Source organism: Drosophila yakuba, chromosome 2R (assembly GCF_016746365.2).
Source record: "Drosophila yakuba strain Tai18E2 chromosome 2R, Prin_Dyak_Tai18E2_2.1, whole genome shotgun sequence".
Lineage (NCBI taxonomy): Eukaryota > Metazoa > Arthropoda > Insecta > Diptera > Drosophilidae > Drosophila > Drosophila yakuba.
The window spans coordinates 7,392,103-7,418,422 of record NC_052528.2 but is presented as its reverse complement, the minus strand read 5'-3'; the positions used below and the strand labels follow the sequence as shown (position 1 = coordinate 7,418,422).

General features: G+C 40.7%; 2 protein-coding genes and 3 long non-coding RNA genes across 6 annotated transcripts; 2 read left to right on the top strand and 3 right to left on the bottom strand.

Annotated features, from left to right (window-relative positions):
• Positions 1-1,237: 1,237 nt before the first annotated feature.
• On the bottom strand, positions 1,238-2,649 carry LOC120321169. Its single transcript, XR_005560757.2, has 2 exons — positions 2,045-2,649; positions 1,238-1,835 (listed from the first exon to the last, which is right to left on the bottom strand). It is a non-coding gene; the product is annotated as an uncharacterized LOC120321169 (long non-coding RNA).
• A 164-nt stretch (positions 2,650-2,813) lies between these two features.
• LOC26534681 lies at positions 2,814-3,034 on the top strand. Its single transcript, XR_001454192.3, has 2 exons — positions 2,814-2,882; positions 2,941-3,034. It is a non-coding gene; the product is annotated as an uncharacterized LOC26534681 (long non-coding RNA).
• A 12,330-nt stretch (positions 3,035-15,364) lies between these two features.
• LOC6529568 (cell division cycle 7-related protein kinase) lies at positions 15,365-17,814 on the bottom strand. Its single transcript, XM_002090529.4, has one exon. The coding sequence runs from the start codon at positions 17,540-17,542 to the stop codon at positions 15,569-15,571; it is 1,974 nt and encodes a 657-aa protein (XP_002090565.1). The 5' UTR covers positions 17,543-17,814; the 3' UTR covers positions 15,365-15,568.
• Positions 17,815-20,160: 2,346 nt separating this feature from the next.
• On the bottom strand, positions 20,161-21,311 carry LOC120321129. Its single transcript, XR_005560698.2, has 3 exons — positions 21,093-21,311; positions 20,399-20,984; positions 20,161-20,340 (listed from the first exon to the last, which is right to left on the bottom strand). It is a non-coding gene; the product is annotated as an uncharacterized LOC120321129 (long non-coding RNA).
• A 138-nt stretch (positions 21,312-21,449) lies between these two features.
• On the top strand, positions 21,450-21,994 carry LOC120321128. 2 transcript variants are annotated; one of them, XR_005560697.1, is made up of 3 exons: positions 21,450-21,511; positions 21,570-21,910; positions 21,980-21,994. XR_005560697.1 is itself a non-coding variant. In XM_039372785.2 (2 exons), exons 1-2 carry the CDS (start codon positions 21,481-21,483, stop codon positions 21,641-21,643), a joined length of 105 nt encoding a protein of 34 aa, XP_039228719.1. In that variant the 5' UTR covers positions 21,466-21,480; the 3' UTR covers positions 21,644-21,798. The 2 variants fall into 2 exon arrangements, 1 of the variants encoding a protein (XP_039228719.1); XM_039372785.2 differs by lacking the exon at positions 21,980-21,994 and having other exon boundaries at positions 21,466-21,511; positions 21,570-21,798.
• The last annotated feature ends 4,326 nt before the right edge of the window (positions 21,995-26,320 follow it).

Genomic DNA, 26,320 nt, shown 5'->3' with positions numbered 1-26,320 from the left:
CCTTTTCCTTTCTCCCTGTAATTGCTTTGCTTCCACACCGTAGGTGTCTTGTTTTCGGTGTTGCCTGCGGTGTTTATTGCCGCATTTAGAAAATGTTACAAAAATTATGAAAAGAAAAGAGAAACGCCACCCACTCTCACTACATGTTGTCGGTGGGTACGCACATGTTGCTGCTAGCATGTTGCTGGAGTAAAGGTGCTCCCATAAAAATGTTTCTGGATATCGAGGTTTTCGAGGGTGATTAGTATTTAAGAAAGGATTGGTCAACGATTCTCCTAAATATTTTTTAACAATTGCTTTAATACACAAGAAAGAACACTACAGTAAAACAGACCAAAAAGTACTTGCACTGCGGCTACGGCTCTAGAATCAACATGCCTAATTCATCTTCCTAAATATTCAGTTATTAAAATGATTAAAAAACAAAGAATAATACATATGTATATTATGTATGAATATTTCGACAATCCGCTAATAAAAAAGGAGTTTTCCCATTGACATACATATGTACATACACCGATGAGACCGTTTTGGCCACAATGTTGCTGTTCGCCAGCAACAGGCTGGCTAAATTTCATTTCGTCATAGGCCGGCTTTAAAGTTGGCTTCTTGCTTGATACGCTGGGGATAATTGAAAAAGCCGGCAGTTGCACAGAGTCGGACGAAACCGGGTAAGTTGTAATGTTGCCATTGCCATCTACCATCTACCGTCTACCATTTACCATTCTCCATGCGCTTTGGGGCCCGACTTTTGTTTTTGGTTCTGGTCTGCGTACGTGATGCGATGTGATGTGTTGCTGATGCCGCGCTGCTGTTGCAGTCTTGGCCAACTGCACCGCCAGCAGTGTTGCCAGTTGACAACGTCATTACTGTTCTCAATTTCACATATCGCATGGCCAACTAGCACAAGCGTCTCGTCGCCACACAAAAACCCACCGAAACTCCCGCTTTGGAGCGGTTGGGTTCCTTGTTTTCGTGCAGGCTTAAATCCAAGACGACGCTTCGCTACCTGCCATATGCGCTGTTTGCTATATGCTATGTATATGTGCTATATGCCAGGGTGTTCTGCTTTTGGCCATGGCTCGATTGCGACCCTGTTCTCCTGCCAGAGTCTGTTAATGTGTCGAAAATGTTACGAGCAGAAACATGTGGCTTGTGAGCTCCACAACTCAACGGCAGCAACGCCAAAATAGCAACAGAACTTCCACTGCGAGGAAATGAAGACACCAAAATTATCTGAATTTTTTAATGCAATACACAGAATAATTTTTAAGGCTAGAATGAACGTTTTATCGAAATTGCATTTTTCTATATTAGTCCAAAAATATTTTTTACTGAATAAACTAACCTAACAATTCAAGAACAATACATTGTGCTTATTTGTTCTGTGAATCGTACTTCAAAGTTCTATGATAAATGAAAATTATTTCATTTTCTACATTACATTGCTCGCAGTGCATTAGCCACCGCAACTTTTGCCGGCTAACAGCAACATGGCGCACTTTTCCCGGGCAACTTTTGATGTTCGCTAGACATAATTCTAAGAAAATTTTGACACTTTTGACATTTAGTAGTTTTGTCTACGCGCAGTCGAAGTTAGGGTTGAAGTTGAGCCGAGGGCCTCAGCTTTATCCATTGTCTTGGCCTTGTCCAGAGCGCTGCCAGTAAATCCGTGAGCGCAATTAAAAGTTGCAACTACTTGGGGCCGAGAGTGTGGTAAAATTTGGGGTTTGGCCAATATCCAATGGTCAGCTGCGGGGCTTTGCGACCCGGAGGCAATACATTAGCCAACTGTGTTTGCTTTTGGCCTGCAGTTTTATGTTAAACGAAAGTTGCTGAAGTTTGTAAGAGAAGGAGCAGTAAAAAGTTATTCCTGGACAATATGATATGTATTAAGGGCGTAAACTTTTCGTCTGCATAAGCTGAACTTTTTTTGCGGCTCGAATATTTGAACAGATTGAGTGGAAGTGCAGCAAAAGGCTTGGCATAGCGACGGACACGCTGCCGCCCACCTGTTACATTTATTTCAACGAATCTGGTATACCTTTTACTCTAAGAGCAACGGATGTAAAAAACACACTCTATGTACCAAATCTTTAAGTTTTAAGAAATTAACAAATTACATTGCTCTAATGGTGTTAGCATGATGATATTGCTAATCCTCTTTTCTACGACCAATTTCGATGCAAAAATGGGAAAAAAAGGTTCGATATTTTCAGCATAACTATAACTTTAGTTACGGTTAAGCGAAACGAATCATTCATTATCTTTGGGGGTGTAGGAACGTCGTGCTGCTTGTTGATTGTTTTGCACAGGTGGTGGGGTATGTTGCCAAGCCTTGCAAATGACCGCAGTGCGTCTGAAAAAAGGGAACGCATGTGGAAATTTCGAGGGACAAAATTTAGGAACTCTGGCAGTCTTAAAGGCCACAAAAGAATCGTTTGGGTAGACGGGTGTAGTCCTAACCAAAAAGTTAAGCCCGTGGTAATGGACAATGGCAAAGACACTTCTTTGGCTTTCGGTTTGGGGCGGATGTTTTCGACACTTTTTGGTCTACTTCCTTTTTTTAAATTTTATTATTGCTAAGGCTTTAGCCAAATAATACGCTTTCGTAAAAAATCATATCTTTAAAAACTTTTGTTGACAAGTATATACAACCAACATTAATAACAATCGCACTGGAAATTTATTTGTTTGCTTTAATTTTTTTTTTTTTTGCAATGCTGGCATTTAAAAGCAGCCGACATTTCAGTGTGGAAATTACAATTTTTCGGCTATAATATAGTTATAAAAAAATAGTTTTTAAAGACGAACACGTTTAATATAGAGTTTATTTACATCTTGAAACAATATGAGCTTCGCTAATTTTCTTTACTTCATTGGTAAGTTTTTAAGAACAATAAAACTGGAGAAACGTTACGAAAATAATACATTTCTTAGCGATTATAGTTCAAGGATGTAGGGCTCCGGCTTGTTTTAGCAGGATGAAATTAGAACCGGATAATTAAATCTTACCTCAGTTGATTTAGATTTATTACTTCCTATAATAAATTTCCTATATACATTTGACTAATAATTACTGCAAAAAAGTTGTAATAAATTAATGAAAAAGTGGTTTTGCAGACGCAAACGTTTAGTGTGGAGGGTTTTTACATCTTGGAACAATATGAGCCTTGCTACTTTCCCTTACTTTATTGGTGGGTTTTTTAGAATCGTAAAACTTGAGAGACTATAAGAAAATAATGCGTTTCTTAACGATAATAGTTCAAGGATGTAGGACTCCAGCTTGTTGGGGTAGAAAACAATTTAATTTGAATTGATTAAATTTTATCTGATTGCTTATATATAGCTTCTATATATTTGATTTCTCTTAACATTTTAAAGTCAATTAAAACAAAAAAGGAAAAGGCTTCTTCTTACTGCTAGTAGGACAGCTAGGAAAATTTAAAAATTTGGTTAGCAGGGCGACTTACACTTTATAGGGTCAAAAACGCTTTCTTTTACCTGTTACAAGCTTTTTAGCGAGTATAACAAACAAGAAAATTATGAATACTTTGCTTTAAAATATCATATGTATATATAATAGGTGAGGGCATTGGGTAACGTTTCAAGGCGCAGAAGGCGACGGACACAAATCATATTTATTACATTCCCTATCATAAAAATAATCTCTTCTGGGCTTATCCGAATTTTTCAACCACCCATACTTCACACTGCAATTCCAGCGTTCCGTGATTTCTCACGAAATATCAATAGAAATTTGGTTTGTTTTGCGTTTGGGACTTATTCAATTATGGGGCTTCCAGCGCCCTGGAAACAATTAGCAAAGCCATACAAAATCCATATCCATTCGCTGCCACTCATGGACCATTGGCTATCCTTAAGTGGTTTCATTGCCCGCTATCGACGATTTACATCTGTTTCAATATATAGTTTAGGTTCGGTTTCCGCATGCAGCGCAGAGATTACACCCACATAAGAAGTGTGACAAATGCGAGGGTTGCTCCTGCAATCTTGCTGACAATAATCTTTGGCAATTTATTGTGCCGCGCTGCTGAGATGGTGGCCAATGTCTTGGGGCAACACGGATTAGATGGTGACAAACCGCCCGGACAAGTCACGTTAGTAAGTAACGCCCCCCAAAAAAATAGCACATCATTGGGGGAAAAAGTTCCGATCTATCTGGCAACTGTTGCTGATTATTTATTTGCGCTTTTAACTTGCCACACACTGAGATAAATTTTCCACACACGCTGGTTTTGTTAGCTACGATCTTTGTGACAGCCAATGTGGTTAGATGGTTAGTAAGGGGACTGCCTGAAGGAAAATTGGAAGTCCTGGTTCTTTTTTGACAAGGGTGGACAATGGCGATTAGCGCTTGGCACTAATGGGGGAAACCCAGAGACATGGGCGAGAGTATTCTGTTTGCTCAAAGGCTTTGGCCACACAAGGGCTGCGGAATGCTGGAGAAAATGGGGGAAAACTGCGGGAAAACCAGGGAACGGGAAGCTGATGTCTGGGGAGCTATATGTCCTGTTGCTGGTGCTGACTTGCCACTTGTCTTTATTAGTTTTTCGTATGAGTTTTGCTCCTGTCTCCCAATGCACTGTTACATAATTTGCAAAATTGTGTTTCCGAGCAAATATAAATCCATTAAAAGGTATCAAATTGAAATATTCTCTGGTTTTAGCAATATAAATTAATAAAACCAAAATCTTGTTAAGATTTAAAAAAAGTTTAATATATTTTAATAAATATATTTATAATGGAGCATCCAATATATTATTAAAATTATTATTATAAAATACAAATAATTTTCTCGCCATGTAAGCCGACTGTTCTCTTGTCAGCAACAGGATCTGGATAAAGTGCATTGGACATACTTGGGGTTTTGGTTAGTCGGTTGAGAGATATGAGAGGATGGAGGAGATTTAGCAATAAGGGGAAGGACAAACGACTTTTGCCACTTGTTTACTTGCTGCTTAGGTTATTAGCCAATGCCACATGTTTGCCTAGTCGACCAAGCAGAGTGTGAAAATTGAATTTTTCTACTCTCTGCTTGGAATTTCTGATTAGGAAAATTTACATAAATATATTCGGCAAATGAAATAAAATACAATTCCTTATCCTAGCCCTCCAAAAGTGACGGTCCTAAGTATAATAAGTTTTCCTATCTATTTCAATCTCAGATTTCTGGGGGAATGAACTCTGGGGCAACTATCGCACCACGGGAGACAGAATGTCAATAATCTATCCAGAATCATTCAGGTAGAGGTTGAATCGTTCCTCCTCGATAGTCTGGGTGTCCCGTGTCCAATGGAGATTCTTTTTCGATGTCATTTGATGTCACGCTTTAAGAGCTGGAATTGGTTTTTGTTGCCGCAGCATCATAGGGAAAATCTGGTCAGGTTATTGACTTTCTGTGATTTGTCTCTCCCTCTCTCTCTCTCTGAGACAATAAATACTTGACGTGTTTTGTGTGTTTTTGTTGAACGTCCGACACTCGAAGGGGTATAAATTAAAATTCAATAAAAATGTCACAGCACAACAAACAGTTTTTGCCGCAGACCCTTTTTTTGTGGGTTTTATTTGAGTTTGTGCAATTGAACCTTGATTTTGTGAGACGTGGTCCAGACTCCTCAGGTGGCAAGGTAATAATGTTTTCAGAAAGGGCTTAGGATAGAAAATGTTAGTTATTCATGTTATTTATTTGAAACACACACAACTTGGTTCATCTAAGTCTGCAGAGCTCGTAATTTGATTTAGCTTAAATAATTACGTATATAATACTAAATCATATCCCTTTTGCGACCAATGCAACTGTACCCGAACAGTCCCAGCTACATTATATATTTCACTTAATTCCGTCTAAAACTAAACTTTGCACATAAACAAACTTTGATTGCTATTCAAATCTGTTAAGTGGCGAGATCACTTTGAAATTCATGTGTCGGCCAGTGGGGAACGAAGAGACATAAAATCAGGCAATAAAATGGGAACAGGAGGACCAGAAATCCTGGCCAGTACGCAACAATTTATGTGCATTTATAATTCAAAGAGACACAGCAACAGGAAAAAAGGGAAAATAGATAAAAACCCAATAGAGGCTGGAGGAAAAGCGAGGAGTCGACAGACAGGCGACAGGCGACAACACAACACAAATTGAATTGGCTAAAAAGTTTTAATTAATTTATTGTTACTTTAGCCTGGCAGTAGCAGCAGCTTGTGATTTTCCCCGGACTCCTTTTCCCACCCGAATGTCAGCTCATTTAAATTGTTGTCCTTGTGTTAATGCATGACTGCAAAAGTTCTCTAATTGTTTAGTGCCACCCATTCCAAAGGGCACGAAGACAGCTAAATTGGAGTGTTAAGGCGGTTTAAGCGAGGGGTTAAGGTCCAATTGGGGGCTGGGTAATGGCCAGCAATGAGTCAGCCGCTTAAGTGGTCACCGGGCTTCTCTCAGAGCTTTAGTTGGTTAGACAGTTTTAGCTTGAGCCTCTTTAAGACCTTAGACGATCAACTTTAGGAACGATAAGAAACAAAAATTTCATATATACAGTGTTTCAATGAATAACTTTTTGAGTATAAATATTTTTGTAATGCCTATGAAAAATATCATTTCGGAAACTTGGTTAAAATATTTCGACCAATTCACCCTAGTTTAATAAGAAATTCTCTAAAACTCAAGGTAACATTATGCAAAACTCAAGATCTCAAAACAACTTCCTAAAGATCACTTATATAGTCCACCAACTCATATCCATTTCGAAGGACTTCCATTTAAGAACCGAAGCCGGAAAACTCCCCAAGAAGCCAAACCAAAATACTAGACTTCAAGACAGGGCCAATTATTTGGCTGGGAACCGAATAGAGTAATAAATACACATCACCCTCGATTAAGATGTAGGCCAGAAAGTAAAACCCCTAGGAAACCGTGTGAAGAAAACAACACCTGTAACTGAATGAAACAACCCCGGAAAATTCGACTATCCAAGAGCTACTTAGCCCAGGATGTTCCATTGTCCGCCGAGTGAGTCAATTGCACAATGAAGTTGTTTTGATGATGATCCCGGGCAAATCCACCGACAGCTGCCCCTAAAGTGCATTCCAGCGAATGTAAAACTATATTATTAATCAATATTTATGAGGGGGAGCGGGGCTCAAGACAACCCGAACATCTATCAAATGAGCAGTTGGAAAAGTGTGGGGACGGCATGAAAACCCATATGAAAACCGGGAAACCTGTTATATGAGAGCAGGGCAAACAGACAGCGAGACAGCTAGGGTTGAGCCAAGAAGGAAAACATTTCCAGGTAGACCTCTCTCGATTCATGCTTGTATGCACTTTGACCACAAAAAGGTCAAGACAACGCTCCAAAAGATACAGATACTCGAGAAGAAAGACGCTTGGGAAAACACTGGAAAAATCGAAAATATTATCCCAAAAGTTTTTAGAACGTGTAATGCTTAATTATAGTAATAAAATATATATAATATAAATATATATTATATTGTAAGTAAAATTTTATCATTAGTGAAATAATTTTATCCGTGTTATGGTGATACACTTAAATGTTTTAAATTATTTAATATTATTTATGTATCTCTAGATAATAGTTTAGATAACAGTTCAATCAAATCTTGTTAAATATTCCAGAACAAAACACATGGGTTTTCGTATTTTTATTTAGTATATGCCGCTTTTTCCAAGTGCAGCTGCAGCATTATAAATTGCAGAGGGATTTCAGGGACTGCGCTGGGCCGGACAGTCTTCTTTCAAGGTAGTCAAATAAATATTTTTTTCACAGACACAACTCGTTCAGGACGCCCCCGCCCCTCTCCGCCTTAACCACCGTGCCCTTTCTACTATATCTCCCTGGATTTCACTGTCCAACAGTCCGTAACCAAACAGATGAGCAAACGGACAACCGTAAAAGTGTTGCCGTTGCCATGGAATGTAAAGTCATCTTCATGCATAAATAAGCTCGGCAGCAAAGCAAGGTAAAGAAAATGAAAAGCAGAACGAACGCAAAGTGTTCCCCTCATATCAATTTCCATATTAAAATAGTCCAAGACTTGTATGGAAAACGCTTGCCTTTCGTCTTTGATTTGTTTGTAAAATACATACATATATGTATGCTTTCCCACATCATTTGGACATCGGAAATATTTCTAATTGAATGCACAGCCAAGTGAGCCGGGACTTTCATAGAAAGTTTATTCCAATTCCATATAGTCAGTCTGTAGCTTGAAATAATTTCATTAAATTTCATGAGTTGGTTCTTTCAGTATTTCGGTTGCTCTGCCTAGAGTTTCTGGGATAACACTTTTCCGTAGTTTGCTTGGTAATTTCTTTTCCAAATAATTGATTGTTGTGGGCTTAACGCTTCGATGGCTTGCAACAAATTTTTCTGATTTTCAGTTCAAACAAACACTTCTGAAATCAACTGATTCTCTCACCTTTGACATCACAAGTTGGCTCTACTTCCGACTAACTCGCACCTTAGGTCACTCCTTAAATTGGGATCTAGCTTTGTTGAAGTATTTAAAAATGGGACTTTTAAGTTTTACACAATTCCTAAATTCAAATATATTTAAGCTACAATTTTAAAGTATTTTGTTATTTCTCGTGTTATTTTTGATTTAGGGCATATTCCCAAACAAATACTGCTTGTATATACAACTTAAAGTATTTAAAGAATTTTTAAATAAATTTCAATCTCAAAGATCATGTCTACTTCTATTCTCTCCGCTTTTCAACTAATTGATCAAAAGTTTTCCGTAACATTTGCATTCCTTTTCGGTTTGAAGGCAATGCAAATTCTTCCCAAACAATAAACCATTGCTGGCCATGTAATTAGTGCCAAAATCCAGGCCGGCACAATTGACAAATGAGCCCGGTTTGGAACGCTGGTGCGTTCGTCCGCTTTATTAACAGCTTAACTTGCTGTTGGTCAACTGAATCGAACGGGGCCAAAACCGCGGTCTGAAAATGAAAACCATATGGGAAAATTATAGGAGGGCAGCGAAAATAGGGAGTTGCGAGCGCCACATGCAACTCAATTAAGTTCGGCGGGACGACGGCTACTGTGTGGCTTAAATATTCGCCGTTGCATAATTTCCCGCTGCCAGGAGTCGACGGTTTATAAAATATACTGCGCTGGGCATAATAATTCACGCATGGAAGTGGAACAGGAACTTTGAACAGGGAACAGTAACGCCGAACAGGAGCAGGCTTCAAGCGTTGCGAAAACTAATTAAAACCGACTGGCCACTGCCAATTAAGGTGGCCATTGGCCAAGAGGACCGCGACACACCCACTCAACATGCATGAAATTCCCATAATAAATAGTTGGCTCGTTGGCGGGGCGTGGCACCTGAACTTCCCCAATTTACATGTGCCCCTGCTTATAAAAATTAGTGCTTTATGATTTTGTACTACTTACATAAATATAAACATATTTTTAGATAATTTTAGTCGATTCTATAGCATTAATTTGTAATACCTAGTAGAAATATTGCACATAAAATTGTACCAGAGTAAGTCAATAATTATTCGTACTTTTAAATGAAATTATAAGTAGATTTTTTCCAGGTGCATGCACTCATAATTAAAGTCAACACATAAAGAAGCTTTATGACTATGGCGGCGCCCAAAAAACCCGGTTTTGTATTTCAATAGGCCCAACTGTCCGTTCATCCCAACTTCAGTTCAGTAATTAATTGTCACTCCGCGCACGAACACAAACGCAGGAGATCCTGAGAGGGAGATAGCAACTTGTGGCGAGGGATGGATAGAGCGATAGAGGTAACGCGTAACGGGAGAGACACACTGACCCTAATTACGTGTAACGAGTTCATAAATGCTACACGCACCTGCAGCAAGCGGCATTTACCCCTTGGCAAACTCATGTGGCAAGAAATGCGGGGACAGTTTCGACCCAAATACCCTCGAATTAGCGTTTTTTGGCGGACTTTTGCTGGACTGGTGGACCTAAGGAGAAAATGATTTTATTAATTATGGTTGCTGCAAAAATTACTATATTTATTATTAGTGCGATTACATGTAAATTATATAAACATATGGTTGTTAGTGAAACCTTTCAAAATGTAATCAAATGCTTATCTACTTAACTATTTAACTTTAGTTTACCAAACATAAAATAGGTAATAATTGTCCTTTTATTTACGAACGATGTTTGCTTTTGTATTGTTACATTGATTTAAATACAACCCAACTGAGTATTGAATTTTTTAAAATGCTATTTAAGTATCGATCATTTAGGCAGTCTGCTGTCAAACTCCCATGTAAAACAGCTAGACAAATAAGATACATTTTGGCTATTCCCATATCAATAGGTATCAAGAATTAGCATCCGCGTGCGCAGCGCTTTCCCCAACTTGTTGTGGTCTCCTGTTGCAGCTAATTAAAATTAGGATAACGAAACCTGGCACCGGCAACTTTTGCCATTGTCATTTAGGCGCAGGGATTCTCTGGCTCTGACTCCGGATCCGTATTCGTATTCGTACTCGTATCCGTATCCTGTTGTATGTGGTGTGTTGTATGTGGCCCTTAGCGAGCCGCAATCCAGGGCGTGTGACGTGGCAACTGCACAGTGCGAGTGTGTGTGTGTGTGTGTGTGGGGTGGGGGTCCTGCGAGTCCTTGGACAGTTTGTGATTTCACAACTGTTTCATGGCCATGTTCAGTTATGTTTCATTGTCCTGTCGTCCTCGTTCTGTTGCGTCCTTTTTTCTGTTTGTCGGAGGCAGTTAATTAATCTTGTCACTTGTCACCTGAAGTTTCTGGCTTAGCGGGGCTTGCTGTTATTTCTGCTGCCATTAATGCCACCTGACGTCATGTCAGCTCACACCTTTTCAGGTGAGACGTCCAGAGAATTGAATTGGGTGTGGCTGAGCACCATTGTTTAATTTATAAACGAGCCCCAAAGAGGTTATGTGGGTTAATAGTTAATATTGCCTGGGAAATTAACTCGCATGTGACCTTAATAAGTTGGTCGGTTACATTATTTTTGGAATTCTTGTGAATGTTTTTTGTCACTGCATTTTCATTATGGAATATGCCTTAAGGATGTGAAACAATAAAATGCAATCATTTTATTTAAATAAGTGGATCAATTAAGCGATTTTGTATTTCTTAATTCACATTTCAACATTTTCCATAATTTAAAGCAGCAATTAATGGGAACGACTCTCGCATCTGTCATAAATACATTCTAGGAACCCTACGAAACAGCTAGGACCACAGGTTATTATTTTTCATTATTTGCAGATACCTTCCTGTCTTTGAGTCAGCTTCTTCCTTGGATACACTATCTCTCTGACCCGTTGCAGGTATTATTGATGACGGTTCCCTTAACGAACTCCCAGACAGCTCAGCTCCTTCACATGCTCGTACTTATCGCGCACATATAAAAGTCAGGAGAAATCTCTAGCGTTTTCAGTTGATTGCAGGTGCTGTTGTTGGATTGTCTCTTTTTGCCACGCCTCTTTGTGCCACCTTCAGCCGCCCACCGAGCCACTGGATGGTGGATTGGTTTATGTGGTACGAGTATATGTATTGCAGGTGGCAAAGCATAAAACTTCATTATTGTGTCGTGTCGCTTACGTGCGATGATGGCAATAGAATGCCGTTAACATCTGGCAGTCGCATCAGCGGCAATGATACCGCAAAATAGCAGCAGCGTTAGCAGCAGCAGCGGCAACACCAACGTGCAACACGGCGGGGGGCAACAACAAAAGCAATATATCACGAGTCCAGCTTTTAGCGAGCTTTTCATAATCAGTGATGCATTGCCAACAGCCAGCAGCTGACAACCATGAAGAGCATTACACTCAGCGAAAATGAGGCACCTGGAAACTGAATCCACTGCGATGACCTGTTTTCGCCCAAATGACTTACCAAATTTAGGTTCGTATATGCCGCAAAGACTTGTGAAAAGAATGGCGAAATACAATCCGCTTTGCTTAACTTTTTACATTTATTCAAAACATCGATTTTTTATGCCACACAGATATTCAAAGAACCTTAGACATTTAAATCATCTTTTTTATTTGTGTAAAAGAGCGGGGAAAATGACATCTATGTGGCTGACATGACATTGTTGTGACTCACGTCTTTTGTTGCACTTGTTGTTATTGCTGCTGACATAAATCCATATTTTCTGCAGCGAATTTCACGATTGGCCGACAACAACAAGCAGCGGAAATCATAGGTGGAAGGCCAGGGAAATTGCTAAAATTTTCCAATTAACTTTAAAGTTGAAGGAGTGCCACGAAGAAATGCTGACCGCGTTGAATGACAATGCCACCGTCGTGCTGCTAGTGCCGTGCAGCATAAATCCCATTTGAAGATGACAAAATATTCAGGGAATTCCCCTCTAGCCATCTCTCTTACTCCTTGTGGTGCCATCTTTGTCTCGCCTTGTGTCCATCATTCTTCATTTAGTGACCCGACACGAGCGTAGGATGTCAGCAGCTGGTGGCTCTGGCTCTGGCTCTAGCATCATCATCATCATCATCGATGTGGTTCCATTTTCTGCACCTCCATGCCCACTTTTCCAGGGGTTAGGGGGGCTGGGCGGTGGGTGGTGGGTGGTGATGCTGCAGCAGTGACATCATATGGCAAGAGATGGTTATGGGAGGACGTGTGCAACGCATGCGGAAAACAAACAATGCGCGGCAGGCGGACAAACAAACATTCAACTGACAGCAGAAATGCGCCACTGAGACAGATGAATGGTGGTGCAGGGGTGTGGGCACCAGAGGGGGTGGTGCGAAAGGGGGTGGCGATGGCATTACTGGGCCCTCGAACGAAGTCAACAGTCAAACGGAGCTTGCGGTTCCAGGACATTGCACCCTGCGGTATTTGCTCTCCATTTTTCGCCTTTAAAGTGTTGCCTACATTACAGCAGGGGGAAATATCGGTAGATGGAGGGTGTCATATAAGAATAATATATAACATTACATTCTGATTGGTTTAAAAATCTATGAAAAGGAAAGGGCAGAGTTAGGCATTATTTTACTGCCGAGCTCAAACTGTTGCTGAGCAGTTGATAAATCTATTTTCCGTTACTTAAAACAGAAAAATATTAATCCAATTATTGGTGTTGAGTACTATGAAATTACGTATACTGTACGATTTTGATTTAGAAACGCTGTCATTGAGATCATAAATTTTTGCAAATGTTTTAATGTAATAGAGATAATTATTTTTTTAATTTAAATAAGTGCGCTGCTGCGAGCTTATAAGTGCATTAAAAGTTAGTTCCATAATTTTGATCCCCAAGAAATAACTATAAATAGAATAAATAGAATATTAGATAAGAAACGCTTCATTCTAACGAGTTTAATATCCCATTTACTCTTAGAGTAGGGGGTATAAAAATACCTCCTCTGGACGTAACGTATTCACTTTGAGCGACTGCAACAATTTCAATCCAACACATCATCCCGTGCAGCTTTTGCTGGGCTGCCTCCTCTAATTACTTAATTACGTGCCTCGCCATCGCTGGGAAACCGAGTGTAGCATCCGGATGGAGGATTCCAGGCCGGGCAGCAGAGAAGCCAGCAGGAGCCACCGAAAAAGCCGCACTGGTTGCACCTGTGGCCAGACTAATCTATCATGTGCCATAAAGCGCTAAACGGAATGCGAGGAGCCGGCTGGAACAGAGGGAAGCAGAGCTGTGGGAGCCGTCTCTTTAGTTTTCCGCCATCCTCGGCCATTTTCCTGCCGCTCTTCCCCACCTTTCCCGTATTTTCCCGCTTTTTCCCGCCTTTCCTCCTTTTATCCGTGTTGATAAGCCGCATTGTGTCCGGTGAGTTGCGCACGCGGCTTTTGTGGTCGAGCGGTCCGTGCAGCACTAGAAATGTTTATGGCTCCGCGGGGAGCTGGGGCTCAGTGTTTGTCGGCGTGGCGTGTGAGGTGTATCCTTGAGTGCGATAATGCACAGCGAGAAATAGATTTCACCACAAGATGTTTAGTTAATATTTCCGCTTCTCGTAGAGCAACCGATTTGTTGCATTTCTACCGTTGAATATAGCAATTTAAATACTTAATTAATCGTAAAATATATTGATTTATCCCAGTTGTTAACTATTACATATAATAATCATATTTTCTTTTCATTAATATTTTAGTGCACTTGTTTTTGAGTGGAAGAATAGGTGTGTCGGTGTGCGTGTCAGTAGTGGGTGTGACTGCCATGGCGCAGTTGGTATTGGCCAAACGAGTTGGCCATGTTGATCCCCAACGAAGCGGCTAAAAGCCTTTTGTGCCCCCTGTCCGCGGAATGATGAACAGTGGATACTGGAGGCCGGAAGATGTTAAACAGCAGATCTGGGCGGTATTTCCCTATTTTATTACATGCGGCAGATTTCCATAGTTTTGGTGAAGCATTCTTTCCGCAGTCCACTAAAGTTTTTTGCCCTAGCACAAATGTAATTAAAATAGTATTACTTTATTATATTGTATACATATAAAGGATTGTTTTAATATTTCTATAATCTCTGTTAAATAAACGGCTGTTGCCATTTAGCCGGCGGCACAAAAGCATGCAATATAATACGCTGAGTACGGCTTTTGAGTAAAAAACTGCTGCATGCTTTTGGCCGCAACAATTTTTCACTTCGATAAAAAAAGGAGGGAAAACTTTTTAATAAACTATTCTGCAGCGTCGACAGCTGGAAGTTTCTTTCTTGGTGACTCGCCATCACCCCCAAAATTTGTCTTTTTAAACATTCAAACAAGATAGAAATCTGATTTCTTTTCTGGGGTACAGAATGAAATTGTCAACATAATTCGCAGTGAGCCATGCATTTTTGGCTGCCGACGGACAAAAACAAATGTTAAAATGAAAAAATTACTCAACCGAAAGGAAAAATTCCCATAACCTTTTTGTGTGCAACAACAAAGTAAAGTTTGTTGTAAGCGTCAAAAATGCAAATTGATAAGACAAAGGGAAAATTTTTCCTCTGTTCAGGCCTTAGAAAAGCCAATTGTGAAAATGGCTGTCGTGTAAAATATTAAAAGGAAACCTGATTGTCACAAAATCATTTGAAGGCAGAAATTGGTTCCGACATTCGTGCATTGATGTTTATTGAAAGACGATAGAAGATGGCCGTTTTTAGAATTCATTTATCTGGAATATATTCTATCGTCGAATAAAAACGCATTTTTAGAATGTCTTAATTTATTTTTTAATTTTGGTCGAATTCTATAGTTCCTCGTTGCTCGTTGTAGAAAAGGGTACAATTAAAACCCAGAAAAATAATTGAAGAAGAAAGATAGCGCAAGTGATGTAGGTGCCTTGATAAATTTGAAATGAACGAAAACATAAATATACCTTTTATTTTTGATGTTAATTTCGTAAACATTTTGCAGCTTCCATATATTCAATTTTTTTGGTTTGTGCACAATACAATTTTAATTGCCCACAAAAGGCCAAGCTGAAAGCATTCTTCCAGTTCATCTGGTTCTCAGGACTCAAATCGCCGACTCAAAAGAAGGCAGGATACACACAAAGAAATATCGGAGACCAAAGACCAGAGTCAGGTATTACCCGCTGCCTGTGTTGCCGTAGAAGCCAACTCCATGGGGTAGCACACGAATGCCTTCAGAGTTCGGGCCGCCGACGAAGGAAGTGTTTCCCTGGCTCTCAGCTGCTGCTGATGCTGCAGTATATGCTGCTGCTGGTGCAGAGGTATTCCGGGCGTAATGCGATGCTGGTCGCTGAAGAACGGATGCTTCAGGGCCTCCTCGGCGGTGATACGCTTTTGGGGATTAACTTCCAGCAGGCGGGACAGCAAGTCGTAGGCCACGGCGGGAAACATGTCCAGCCCATCGTACCTTTCCAAATTATGCCCACTGTTGCTGCAAAGGCAATTAAACGTGGGCTGCTCACAACTGCGGCACATTTCCGTAGTGCCATCGGGCCTTCGATATTTACGGTGTATTTCGGGGGCCAGGAAAAAGTCCGCATGGCGAAATCTCATGCACACCCTCCGTAGATCCAAAGTGTTTACCTTTTGCGCCAGCAAAATCAGCCTATCCAGCAGGAAGGCAGTTTTCCGCACCGGCATATCGCCAAACAAGTTAATTATTTCAGCTAGAGCGCCGCAGTCGTGGGGGGCCTTGAAAAACGGATGAAGACCAGAGAGCAAGGAGAGCATTATAACGCCAGCTGCCCACACGTCCACCGCAGTGGATTGTTGGGGATGTCGAAGCAAAACCTCCGGGGGTCTGTATCCTGGGGTTCCAGCCCTAGAAGCGTGCATCTCCTTCTTCGAGGTGTTTGTGGAGACCACGTAGTTATTGGGATCTACATTCGGGCTCATGAGTCGCAGGCGGTTCAGCAGCCTCATGGTGTCAGCCCTCTGGTTCGCCACATCCTTTTTGGTCAAATGGCCACCCGCTTGCTCGCGTAGTTTCTGAATACTCGGAGGTCCAGGCAGAGCCCGTTCCACGCCCCCACCGCCACCTAGAGCCCGCATCCTTCGACGGGCCATGTAATCCTCAGCCTCGGCTTGGGCCGAATTGCCATCCGTCAGCATCAGGTTTCTACCACTCTCCAGGTCCCTCAGGAAGGTGAATACTTCCCGGGAGCTGAGGTCACTTGACTGCACGACACTGCCATCATCGGCGATCCTTTGAGCCAATCCGAAATCGCAGAGTAAAAACTTGCCGGTCCTGCGGTTATATAGAATGTTACTTGGCTTGACGTCCCGGTGAATCACATTGAACTTGTGAACATGTCGCAGGGCGATTAGCAAGTTCCTCAGATAGTCGCGAATCTCTGGAAAATTCAGACTTCGGTAAATGTCATGAAAGCGATCGTGGGTCATATAGGGCATGACAAAGGCCACGTTTTCATTATATCTAATGCAGCAATTAATTCCGATTACATTTTCCGCTCCACCAATGCGATACATGCACTCCAACTCTTTAAGAATCCTCTCCGGATGATTTGTGGGATTATGATGTTTGATGGCGAATCTCCTCCTCTGGGTTTCCACGAGACATCTTTCCCGCTGCAGGGTTCCCAGGAGAACTGTGCTAAAGGTTCCACTGCCGATGCGACAGTGCACATCGAAGATTTTGTTGATTTCCGGAATGCTCTCCTGCAATTCCTTTAGGGCCTCTTCGTTTTTGTCAACGGATTGCATATCCCTTGCCTGCATGGTGGAAAGTTCTTTATAGGCGTTTTGCCGGTTGATCTTTACTAGTTTCTCGTTGAGATCGGCAGTGCACTTGGGAGCATGTTGAGTTAGGAGCTGCTGTTGCTTATAATGATGGTTAGTCCCCGAAACGGAAGGCAGAGCTCCGGAGGCCATCGCAACGAGCCTTTCGTTATAGAGCCGATTTTTGTTATAATTCGTTGAGGAGCTCTTCCCTGCCGATTCCAAATTCGTTTTAGCACCACCCATGTTGGTCGCCGATTTTCCCAGAAGACCCATCCCAATGGCGTATAGAGATTTTGTCATCGTCTGCTGACTGCGATGATGTTGCACTTCTTTCTTGTCCATTTTGTTAATTGGAATTTTAGTAAGCACATGCGCCACCCATTTACAATCCAAGGTCTCTTTCAATTTGGCTTATAACCGTTTAGTTTTAACGCTGGTTTCTTGGTCTGTTTCTGGGGTACAGCGCTATTAAGCTGAAGCGGTAAACCGCGGTAAGAACACAATAATTTCGAATGTATTCGGGGTTTTTTTTGGTCCGAATTTGGTGTTAGAAAAATGATCAGCTACTAAATATAGACTATGTATTTGTGTTTTTTTCTAATCATCATTTGACAATAAAAGCAAAGCTTTTGATTTAATAAGAAAAAATTACGTTTTCCCAAAGCAACCTTTTGCATTCTATGCGTAACGTCAACTTTAGTGGTGCCCTGAGTGGGGGTACATTTTTAAACTCATATGTATCATTAAGCCGTTGATCGATGCCTTTTTCCGCCCAGAGCATAATGTATTTATGGCATCTGACTCACTCACGCTACTCAAATTTTCCCCACTCTATTTGACTGGGTTCTTGTGGAAAATCTACAGCAGATGTGGCTGTTGTTGAGTCTGATTGCCTGTACGGTGTCGCCACCTAGCGGCAACGTGTTTGTTGTTGTTCTCAGACCCTAAAAGTGTTCACCCATTTTAGGTGAAGTTTAGCCCGTCCAAAAAGGGTGGTGTCAACAACAGCTGCATGTCCACTTGTTTTCCACTTGATGCTTAAAGTTTTTCCGCGGCAACAGCTGAAACTGTAGGCGAAACTAAGCTGCATCTAAATCCTCCTGCTTTTTACACTCTTTTACAGGAAATCCATTTCTTGCACAAAGGTAAAGACTTTTTGAACCTTTTGTAACATTATTCTCTAGGATATTAAGTGTGGTCAATGAACATAGAAAAACCTCGTTTATTATTTGTTATAACAGTAACTATATTATATTTTATAATAAAATACATTTCCAAATTTTACACGATTTTTACATGAATATTTTATGGCACAATCACGTTTAAAAACCCAAAAGGCATTTGAGTTCCCATGACATTATTTATAAAATATTATACCTTATAATGTAATATTTTCCGGAACTAATTTTGTTGATCTATAAATACCGAAGAACAGCACCGAGTCACTAAAGCAGATCTTTAGACATGATCATTATGCACATTCTACCGCTTTTTATAATTTTTGGTACGTATTTGTAAATGAACAAAAACATAATTAATATAAGCCCTTTTAGTACTTTTACGAACGGATCAATGTCCTCCAACAAGACCACGTTGCCGTGATCCACCTGATCAAGGATAAAATAAAAATACGAATTGGGTCTTGCCGATCAGTTGTAGTACATTTCCTACTGTTGAACTCGGTACGAATTTCTAATAAATATTCCATTCGTTTCAAAGGCTCTTGTCTTCATTTAAAAATATAACTAAATATAATAACGTCACTCATCAATTTACACTTGATTACAACTAATGCTCTTTTAGGCAACTACAGTAACAGCAGTAGAGCTTTTCTCACTGTGTATACATTGCTGATTAAATTTGTGTAAATCAATTTTGGCTTTGCCCATTAGAAAGCCATTTGGCTGTCGAAAATATAAAAGGGAATTGAATGTGTTCACTCATTACGAAAGTTTTGTGAGCAAAAGAAGGTACTTCACCCGGCCCAAAGTAATTGCCCAACAAGGCAAACTGGTTAACTGGCATTTATGTAAGAGCGGGAATTACAATTACCCAATGCTTTCCTTGGCGCTGTTTTCATTTAGATTTCCCCCGCTTTACGACCCACGCTCTTCCGCCCCACAACCTCCTGTTTATTCATTGCCGGCAGTCAAGTGCAACTGGCCTTTTCGAAGTTTGTGCAAAACTATTGTCAATTGCGCCCGGGCCCAACGAGACTTGGAGCTGGCTCCGGGAATTCTTGAATGGCCAAAACACAATGCAGAACAACACTTGTCTGCTTCCCCCTTCCCCACAGCTCAATGGAGACTTGAGAGTGAAGGGTGGTGTGAGTTCCACCGCCCACCGAGAACGACTTCCTCATCAAGCGAAACTCCCTTTGACCGAATTTCCTTGGCGCCTTCCGTCGTGGCAAGCGCCAAACGGAAACTTTCCCAGCCAAGTCAGTTGGGATTAGCCTTGATGGCCAGAAGGAGCCGAGTCAGCCTGGGATCCAGGTTAGACACTCGTTTGGTGGCAAACTGCAAATTAAGCTCGACAAAACGATTTGCTTAGATTGCCGTGTACAAATAGGTTTGCCCGAAACGCTTGTTGCAAAAGCCTTGGTAATGAGGCAAGAGGAATACAAAGTTATACGTTTATTTTTTAGGGTAAGCAGTGCTAGGACTTTTTAAATTTCTTAATCAGTCTTTTGTCTTATTTAGTTAATTATCTATAGTATATATATATATATATAAAGTATATATACGTTTAAGTTAAAATTCGTCCTAGATTAAACTAAAATGATGTAATTTAATTTCACTACGGCTCATGAGTAATACTTTAACCCCCAAAACTTTTCTCATCCCCATAGACGCAAACTAATAGTATTCTGCTCTGCTAGTTTTCTAGATGCTCGGTCATATTTCTCTTCGATTGTCAGCTTCAATTTCAGTTTCCCAGCTGTATCACTTGCTATTACGTCAGTGTCAGAAGAACAGTGTATTTTCCAGCAGTGTAAGGTTTAAATAAACTAACAAAGTACTTTGTTGCAGTAGTGTTTTATCATATATAGTCATAATATAGCTAATCCCCGTTTCTACAATCCAAAGGACTACATTTTGCAACTTTAGTTGGAGATCTTGGTGAGTGCGACAAGATTGCTATGAGAAAAATAATGTTTAGACCTTTCCAGCACGACTATAATGCGCAGATATTTACCCAGAACGAATAAGATGCCTCCAAAACTCATATTGTTATAAGCTCTTCATAGACTAGTTGAGGGCTTTTTAAGAATTGCTTAATAAGTGTCGATAACTTTTTAGTTACAGTTAAGCGCATCGAATCTTTGATTAATACAGCTTATTCATATTAACATTTAATAGTCTACATTAGGGGCAATAGCTAATATGGCTTTACACCTTTACATAAGGGTAATTGAATGTGAATTAATATTTATTAACTTTTTTCACGCCTTTTTTTTTTATTGTAAATTAACATTTAATAACTTCCTTTAAGCCCAACACCACATCCTACGCTCGCCGTTAGATCCATTTCCCTGCAGTTTTGCCCAAACAATTTCGCCTTTCTTACCCGCAACATGTTGCGGTCAGCAGAGGCACGCCGATCGGGTTTTGAAATGGGGGTGGTGTAGGAATGGATATGAAGGTGGGTTTGGACACTCGAAATCTTGTTTGGGCCGCACACCCGTCGTGCTGCTTGTTGATTGTTTTGCCATTTTGCGGTTGCAAATGATGGCACAGGTGGTGGGGTATGTTGCCGAGCCTTGCAAATGACCGCAGTGCGTCTGAAAAAAGGGGAACGCATGTGGAAATTTTGAGGGGCAAAATTTAGGAACTCTGGCAGTCTTAAAGGCCACAAAAGAATCGTTTGGGTAGACGGGTTTAGTCCTTACTGAAGCTCGTGGAAAATGTACAATGGCAAAGTCACTTCTTTGGCTTTCGGTTGGGGCAGGTGTCCGACACTTTTTGGTCTACTTCCTTTTGTTAGATTTTATCATTGCTAAGGCTTTGGCCAAATAATACCCTTTCGTTAAAAAAAATTATGTCTTTCAAAGCTTTTATGTACAAGTATTTTCAACTAATATTAATGACAATCGCACTGAGCATTTTTAGTAATATTTTTGTTAGATTTATTTTTTTATATTTAGCAATGCTGGCATTTAAAAACAGCAGACATTTCAGTGTGGAAATTAAAATTTTTCGGTTAAAATATATTGATGAAAAAATAGTTTTTAAAGACGAAAACGTTTAATATACTGTTTATTTACATCCTGAAACAATATGAGCTTCGCTAATTTTCTTTACTTCATTGGTAAGTCTTTAAGAATCATAAAACTGGAGAAACTTTACGAAAATAATACATTTCTTAGCGATTATAGTTCAAGGATGTAGGGCTCCGGCTTGTTTTAGCAGGATTAAATTTAATTCGGCTAATTACATCTGATCTCAGTGTGCGTCAGGTTTACAGGAAGTGATATATTTGCCTAATAATAACTGCAACAAAACAAGCATGTGCATGAAAAGTAGTAGAAAAAGATTTAAAAATTTAATAAACCTTTTTATATTTTTTTAAGTCACAATAAAAAGGATTCAAAAGAACTAATTATGTATCGACCTTATATAGAGGGTATTGGGATGTGGCCTCAGCTTGGATCGATCTTATCTTTGCTGTAAATTTTGTTTGGCTGTTGTAGCCCAGTCTCGGGTTGAGGTAAGCCGAAGTGCAATTTAATTTCCCCGTCGATGATTGATGCTACCGTGCGAAGGGTTCACTTTTCAGTGTCCATTCCGTTCCCCGACTCCTGGCAGCAAGGACAATACCGCACAAATAGCCAGCAAATTTTGTCTGCCAGCACACCCAGGACAACGGAGAGAACACCACAGGCAGCAGCAAAGGGAAACTTTTATCGCCGGCCAGGTTAACTTTTAAGCAGACCAACAAGGACTCCCGATTTAAGAGGAGCGCAGGACATTTGCCGGAGATAAACAGATTTATTGTGCTTAAGGACGCACGTTAAACGGGCCGGAGGTACTCACACAGAACGCCGAAAACCAAGTACAAGTACAAGGACAACGATAAGGACTGCGGAACTGAGAGGACTGTTTATGGATTTTCGGTGTCCCCAATTAGCGCAAGAGAAAGGCGGGGGACACGGGAAAAGCGACGGAAATTAGGGGAATAAAAAGAGTGCAGGCACTGTGCCTCGGTGTCCTCCCCATTCCCTTCTTCTTCCCTTTTTGTGTCAGGATAATAGACATGTAGTAGTAACACTAAGGAAAAATACGTAATAACAAGAGAGAACGCTATAGTCGAGTTCCCCGACTATCTGATACCCGTTACTCAGCTAGTGGAAGTGCGAAGGAGGTCTTCAACACTGACAGTTTTTGGCGGTTTGTGGGCGTTCGAGTGGGCGTGGCAAAAAGTGTTTTGGCAAATCGATAGAAATTTACAAGACTAATACAAAAATGAAAAAATATCAAAACATTTTTCAAAAGTGTGGGCGTGGCAGCTTTCGGCGGTTTGTGGGCGTTAGAGTGGGCGTGGCAAAAAGTTTTTTGACAAATCGATACAAATTTACAACACCAATACAAAAATGAAAAAAAATTAAAACATTTTTCAAAAGTGTGGGCGTGGCAGTTTTGGGCGGTTTGTGGGCGTTAGAGTGGGCGTTAGAGTGGGCGTGGCAGCATGATTCGACAAACTTGCGCTGCGTCTATGTCCCTGGAGTCTGTATGCTTAGTCTCAACTTTCTAGCTTTTGTAGTTCCTGAGATCTCGACGTTCATACGGACAGACAGACGGACAGACGGACGGACAGACGGACAGACGGACGGATAGACGGACATGGCCAAATCGACTCGGCTATTGATCCTGATCAAGAATATATATACTTTATATGGTCGGAAACGCTTCCTTCTGCCTGTTACATACTTTTCAACGAATCTAGTATACCCTTTTACTCTACGAGTAACGGGTATAAAAATAAATTTGAAATGACACAGTTTTAATGAGATAATCATTTAATAAATATTCATTAAAGGGCACTTAATTAATGTTTAACCTTATGTGGAGATGTTTTATCTAATTTGCTCTTTTCCTTGAAGCTGTATCATCCTTTATTCCCAGTGCATCCCGATCCGAGTCTTTGAAGCCCGAACTGCAACTTTCTACTCCGCTCCTGTCGCCAAGTTGTGACAGTTGGCAAAGGATAAGCGCAGGCAGCGGGACAAAATTAACCACAAATGATGACAGTGCCGAGAAATGTGAAACTTTCGCCATCGAAGTCGAAAGCAGGTGAAAAGGATGTCGCGGCTTTGTTGCGCTTGGGTGGCTAAGGATTTCAGCGGCTTCCTGGGCAGCCACTTGCGGATAACTGCGGCCACAAATGAGCTTAGTTGATGTTTTAGTCCTTCCGCTCATTTCCCTTGCTCTGCTTGCTTTTCACCCAGGCCGGTTTATGCGATGAGTCTGTAGGCGTTTTGAAGCTTACACTAGGAATCCTATTGCTGATGTTTGGACCTAAGTGAATTGGCCATGGATATCAGAAGTCGAAGTTGTGGGCATGGGTCAATAGGAAAAGTGTTTAGAAAGACTCTACACTTGGGCTTATACTGTAGCTTTTGGCTTAGCCTTGATTTCATAAAATAAAACAAGACACATTGAATAAACAAAATCACTAAGTGTTTATGCTTAAATATCACTGTGATTCCAGTTTAGCTCACTCCTGAAGCATCTAAGTTTTCACTCCATCGGCAGACTTACAGATAATAAACTCAATGGGATTTGACAGATCAACAGAATGCTTAGAACCTAGTTCCTTTCTCCAGCTCGGTATAAACCAAGTTGCAGCGGCGCTCTCCTTCGACTGTGTCCTTACACACACTTCCTGCAACCTTCGGGCCACCTTTGAAGTCAACTAATAGCCGCAACGATGGCGACTTTGTCACACTTCAATGGGCCACAACAGCAATAAAAACAAATAACAGCTGAAAAGTTGTCAAGGAAAGCCATGCCGGCTTGTGGTACGGAGCCATTCAGTGGGAGGGGCAAGTCTTAGAGTGAACTGCAATTTCTACACCAAATCGAAGTTGCTTCTGTGGCCGATGGCATTGCTTTTAAGCTTAGTTAAGAAGCACTTTGGAGAGCTTTTCCAAAGCTGCACCAATGTCCTTGCCTTCACAGTTCCGCCCTCGCCGGCGGAAAGTTGTTGCTTCATTGCATTTTATGCTTGTTCAAGTTGTCGTCGGAAATTGCTTATTTATTTGCACTGCTCGCTTGACCAACAAACCCAACAAAACCAACCTAAACAAGGAAAAAGGGGAATCAAACATCTAATGGCATAATTCCCGGCCGGTCTCACTCGTGAACCTGGGTTGATGAGTTTCCCTGTCCGACATTGGGGCAATAAATTTTCCCTAGAAATAGATCTGTTTTTTCCCTACACCGGCACCGACTGACTGACAACTTGTCGTTTGTTACTACAAAATTCAATGAATATTTGCTTGGCTCACGACCAAAGGAGAGAGCACAAATATATGGGGAAACCATTTCATTGAATGCATTTTCCACATGAGATTTGGAGTTTCTCCTCTGGGGCCACAAGTGAAAGTGGCTGCATACTCGTATTTTTTGCATGGCTTCCTGCAGGTACTATAAATTTTCGAAGCTTGTCAACTGATTTTCTTCTTCGAAAATTCATTCAATTTTCTGCCCCTTAAATTCTTAATTGTGGGGCCTGCAAAAGTTGCTTACACAAATATCAATAACAATAAATTGTAGATTTATTGGCGGTTGGGGCGCAACGAAGATGGGCAAGCACAAAATACAAATTAATATATTTTCGAGACCGAAAAACAATTTGCCTCTAAAGAAAATATTCTGAAGCCCCAGGCTCCACAACAATTTGTCTTGCTTAATCTCAGTTCATTAATTTAAAGTGCTACTTGCAGAAGAACCTAGAAATACTCAATGGAGTTGGTCAAGGAATTTACCCCCTCGCCATTGAAATTGTCAAAACATCTTTCTGGCCGAAATTGTGGTTTGGTGTTCTTTCGTTCGAAATTTTGTGGTTCGCACAGACTTCTCACCCAGAATTTACTTCCATTTGGCTTAGCATTTTGCAATCATTGGCAGCAGCCGTTTTGAGGATTAGGGTCAACTGGCTGTTGTTGTGTCTTTAATAATTCATGAGCCATCTCTGTGGCTGACCTTCGCAATTTTTGGGGTCAATTTATTCTGGCCCGTGATCGGACCATCATCCATCAGCTAAAGTCGCTCAACAGCTGAATGACCAGACTGAGAAAGTTGAGCCCATAACTCTGAGTAGGTGTGGCATTTGTCAAGGACTTGCTCTGATTTTATGGGGTGAGCAATTCCACGGACATTCGCTAATAGAAAATTAAAAAAAAATATGTGGATGGAATAAGTGTATAGCTTTTATTTGTAATATTATTAAAAATTATAAAAGATGAGACTGTTGTACATATGTATGTACTTAAAAATGCATGAAATGTATTAAATAATTAATAAATATTAAGGGATAAGTTAAATGGTTGTTAAATGGAGAAGTAATAGCATAATATGTATTGAACCATTCTTACTATTTAGGTAATCTATACTTGTAGCTGCTTAATAAATAGATAGTTTAAAGCTTCATGTAAAACTCAATCTAAATTATTCAAGAGCCACCTTTAAGATTCAGCAAGCTAAGCGCACTTCTTTCGTCGCCCTCATCTTTTTATCGCCATCTTAATTTCATCAAATTAAATTGGCTTCCTCGACAGCAGGGTTTTGATCTTCACCCGCCTGCCACGCCCTCCGGAACGCCCCCACACCTGGCGCGCCCCCAGCAAACAATCAACTAAAGCAACACGCACACACACACCCACGCCCACAAACACATTCCCTCACATACAGAGGCAAAGGCAACGCACACAAGTGCGCTCCAATGATTCAGACTCCGGTGTCGGCTACTTTGCAGCTGCCAACGCCTTCCACATTTCACGCTGTAAGACACCCCGCAGAATCTACACTGAGGGAAAGTTACAAAAACATTCATATTAAATGAATTATATAATAGTATGTTCGTATCCTTAAGAAGTGGAAATGTACATAAGAAGCT

Coding starts and splice junctions, on each gene's coding strand:
- LOC6529568 (XM_002090529.4), bottom strand. CDS start 17,542: ATGGACAAGAAAGAAGTGCAACATCATCGCAGTCAGCAGACGATGACA.
- LOC120321128 (XM_039372785.2), top strand. CDS start 21,481: ATGAGCTTCGCTAATTTTCTTTACTTCATTG. Junction 21,512..21,569: donor TAATTTTCTTTACTTCATTG/GTAAGTCTTTAA, acceptor TACATTTCTTAG/CGATTATAGTTCAAGGATGT.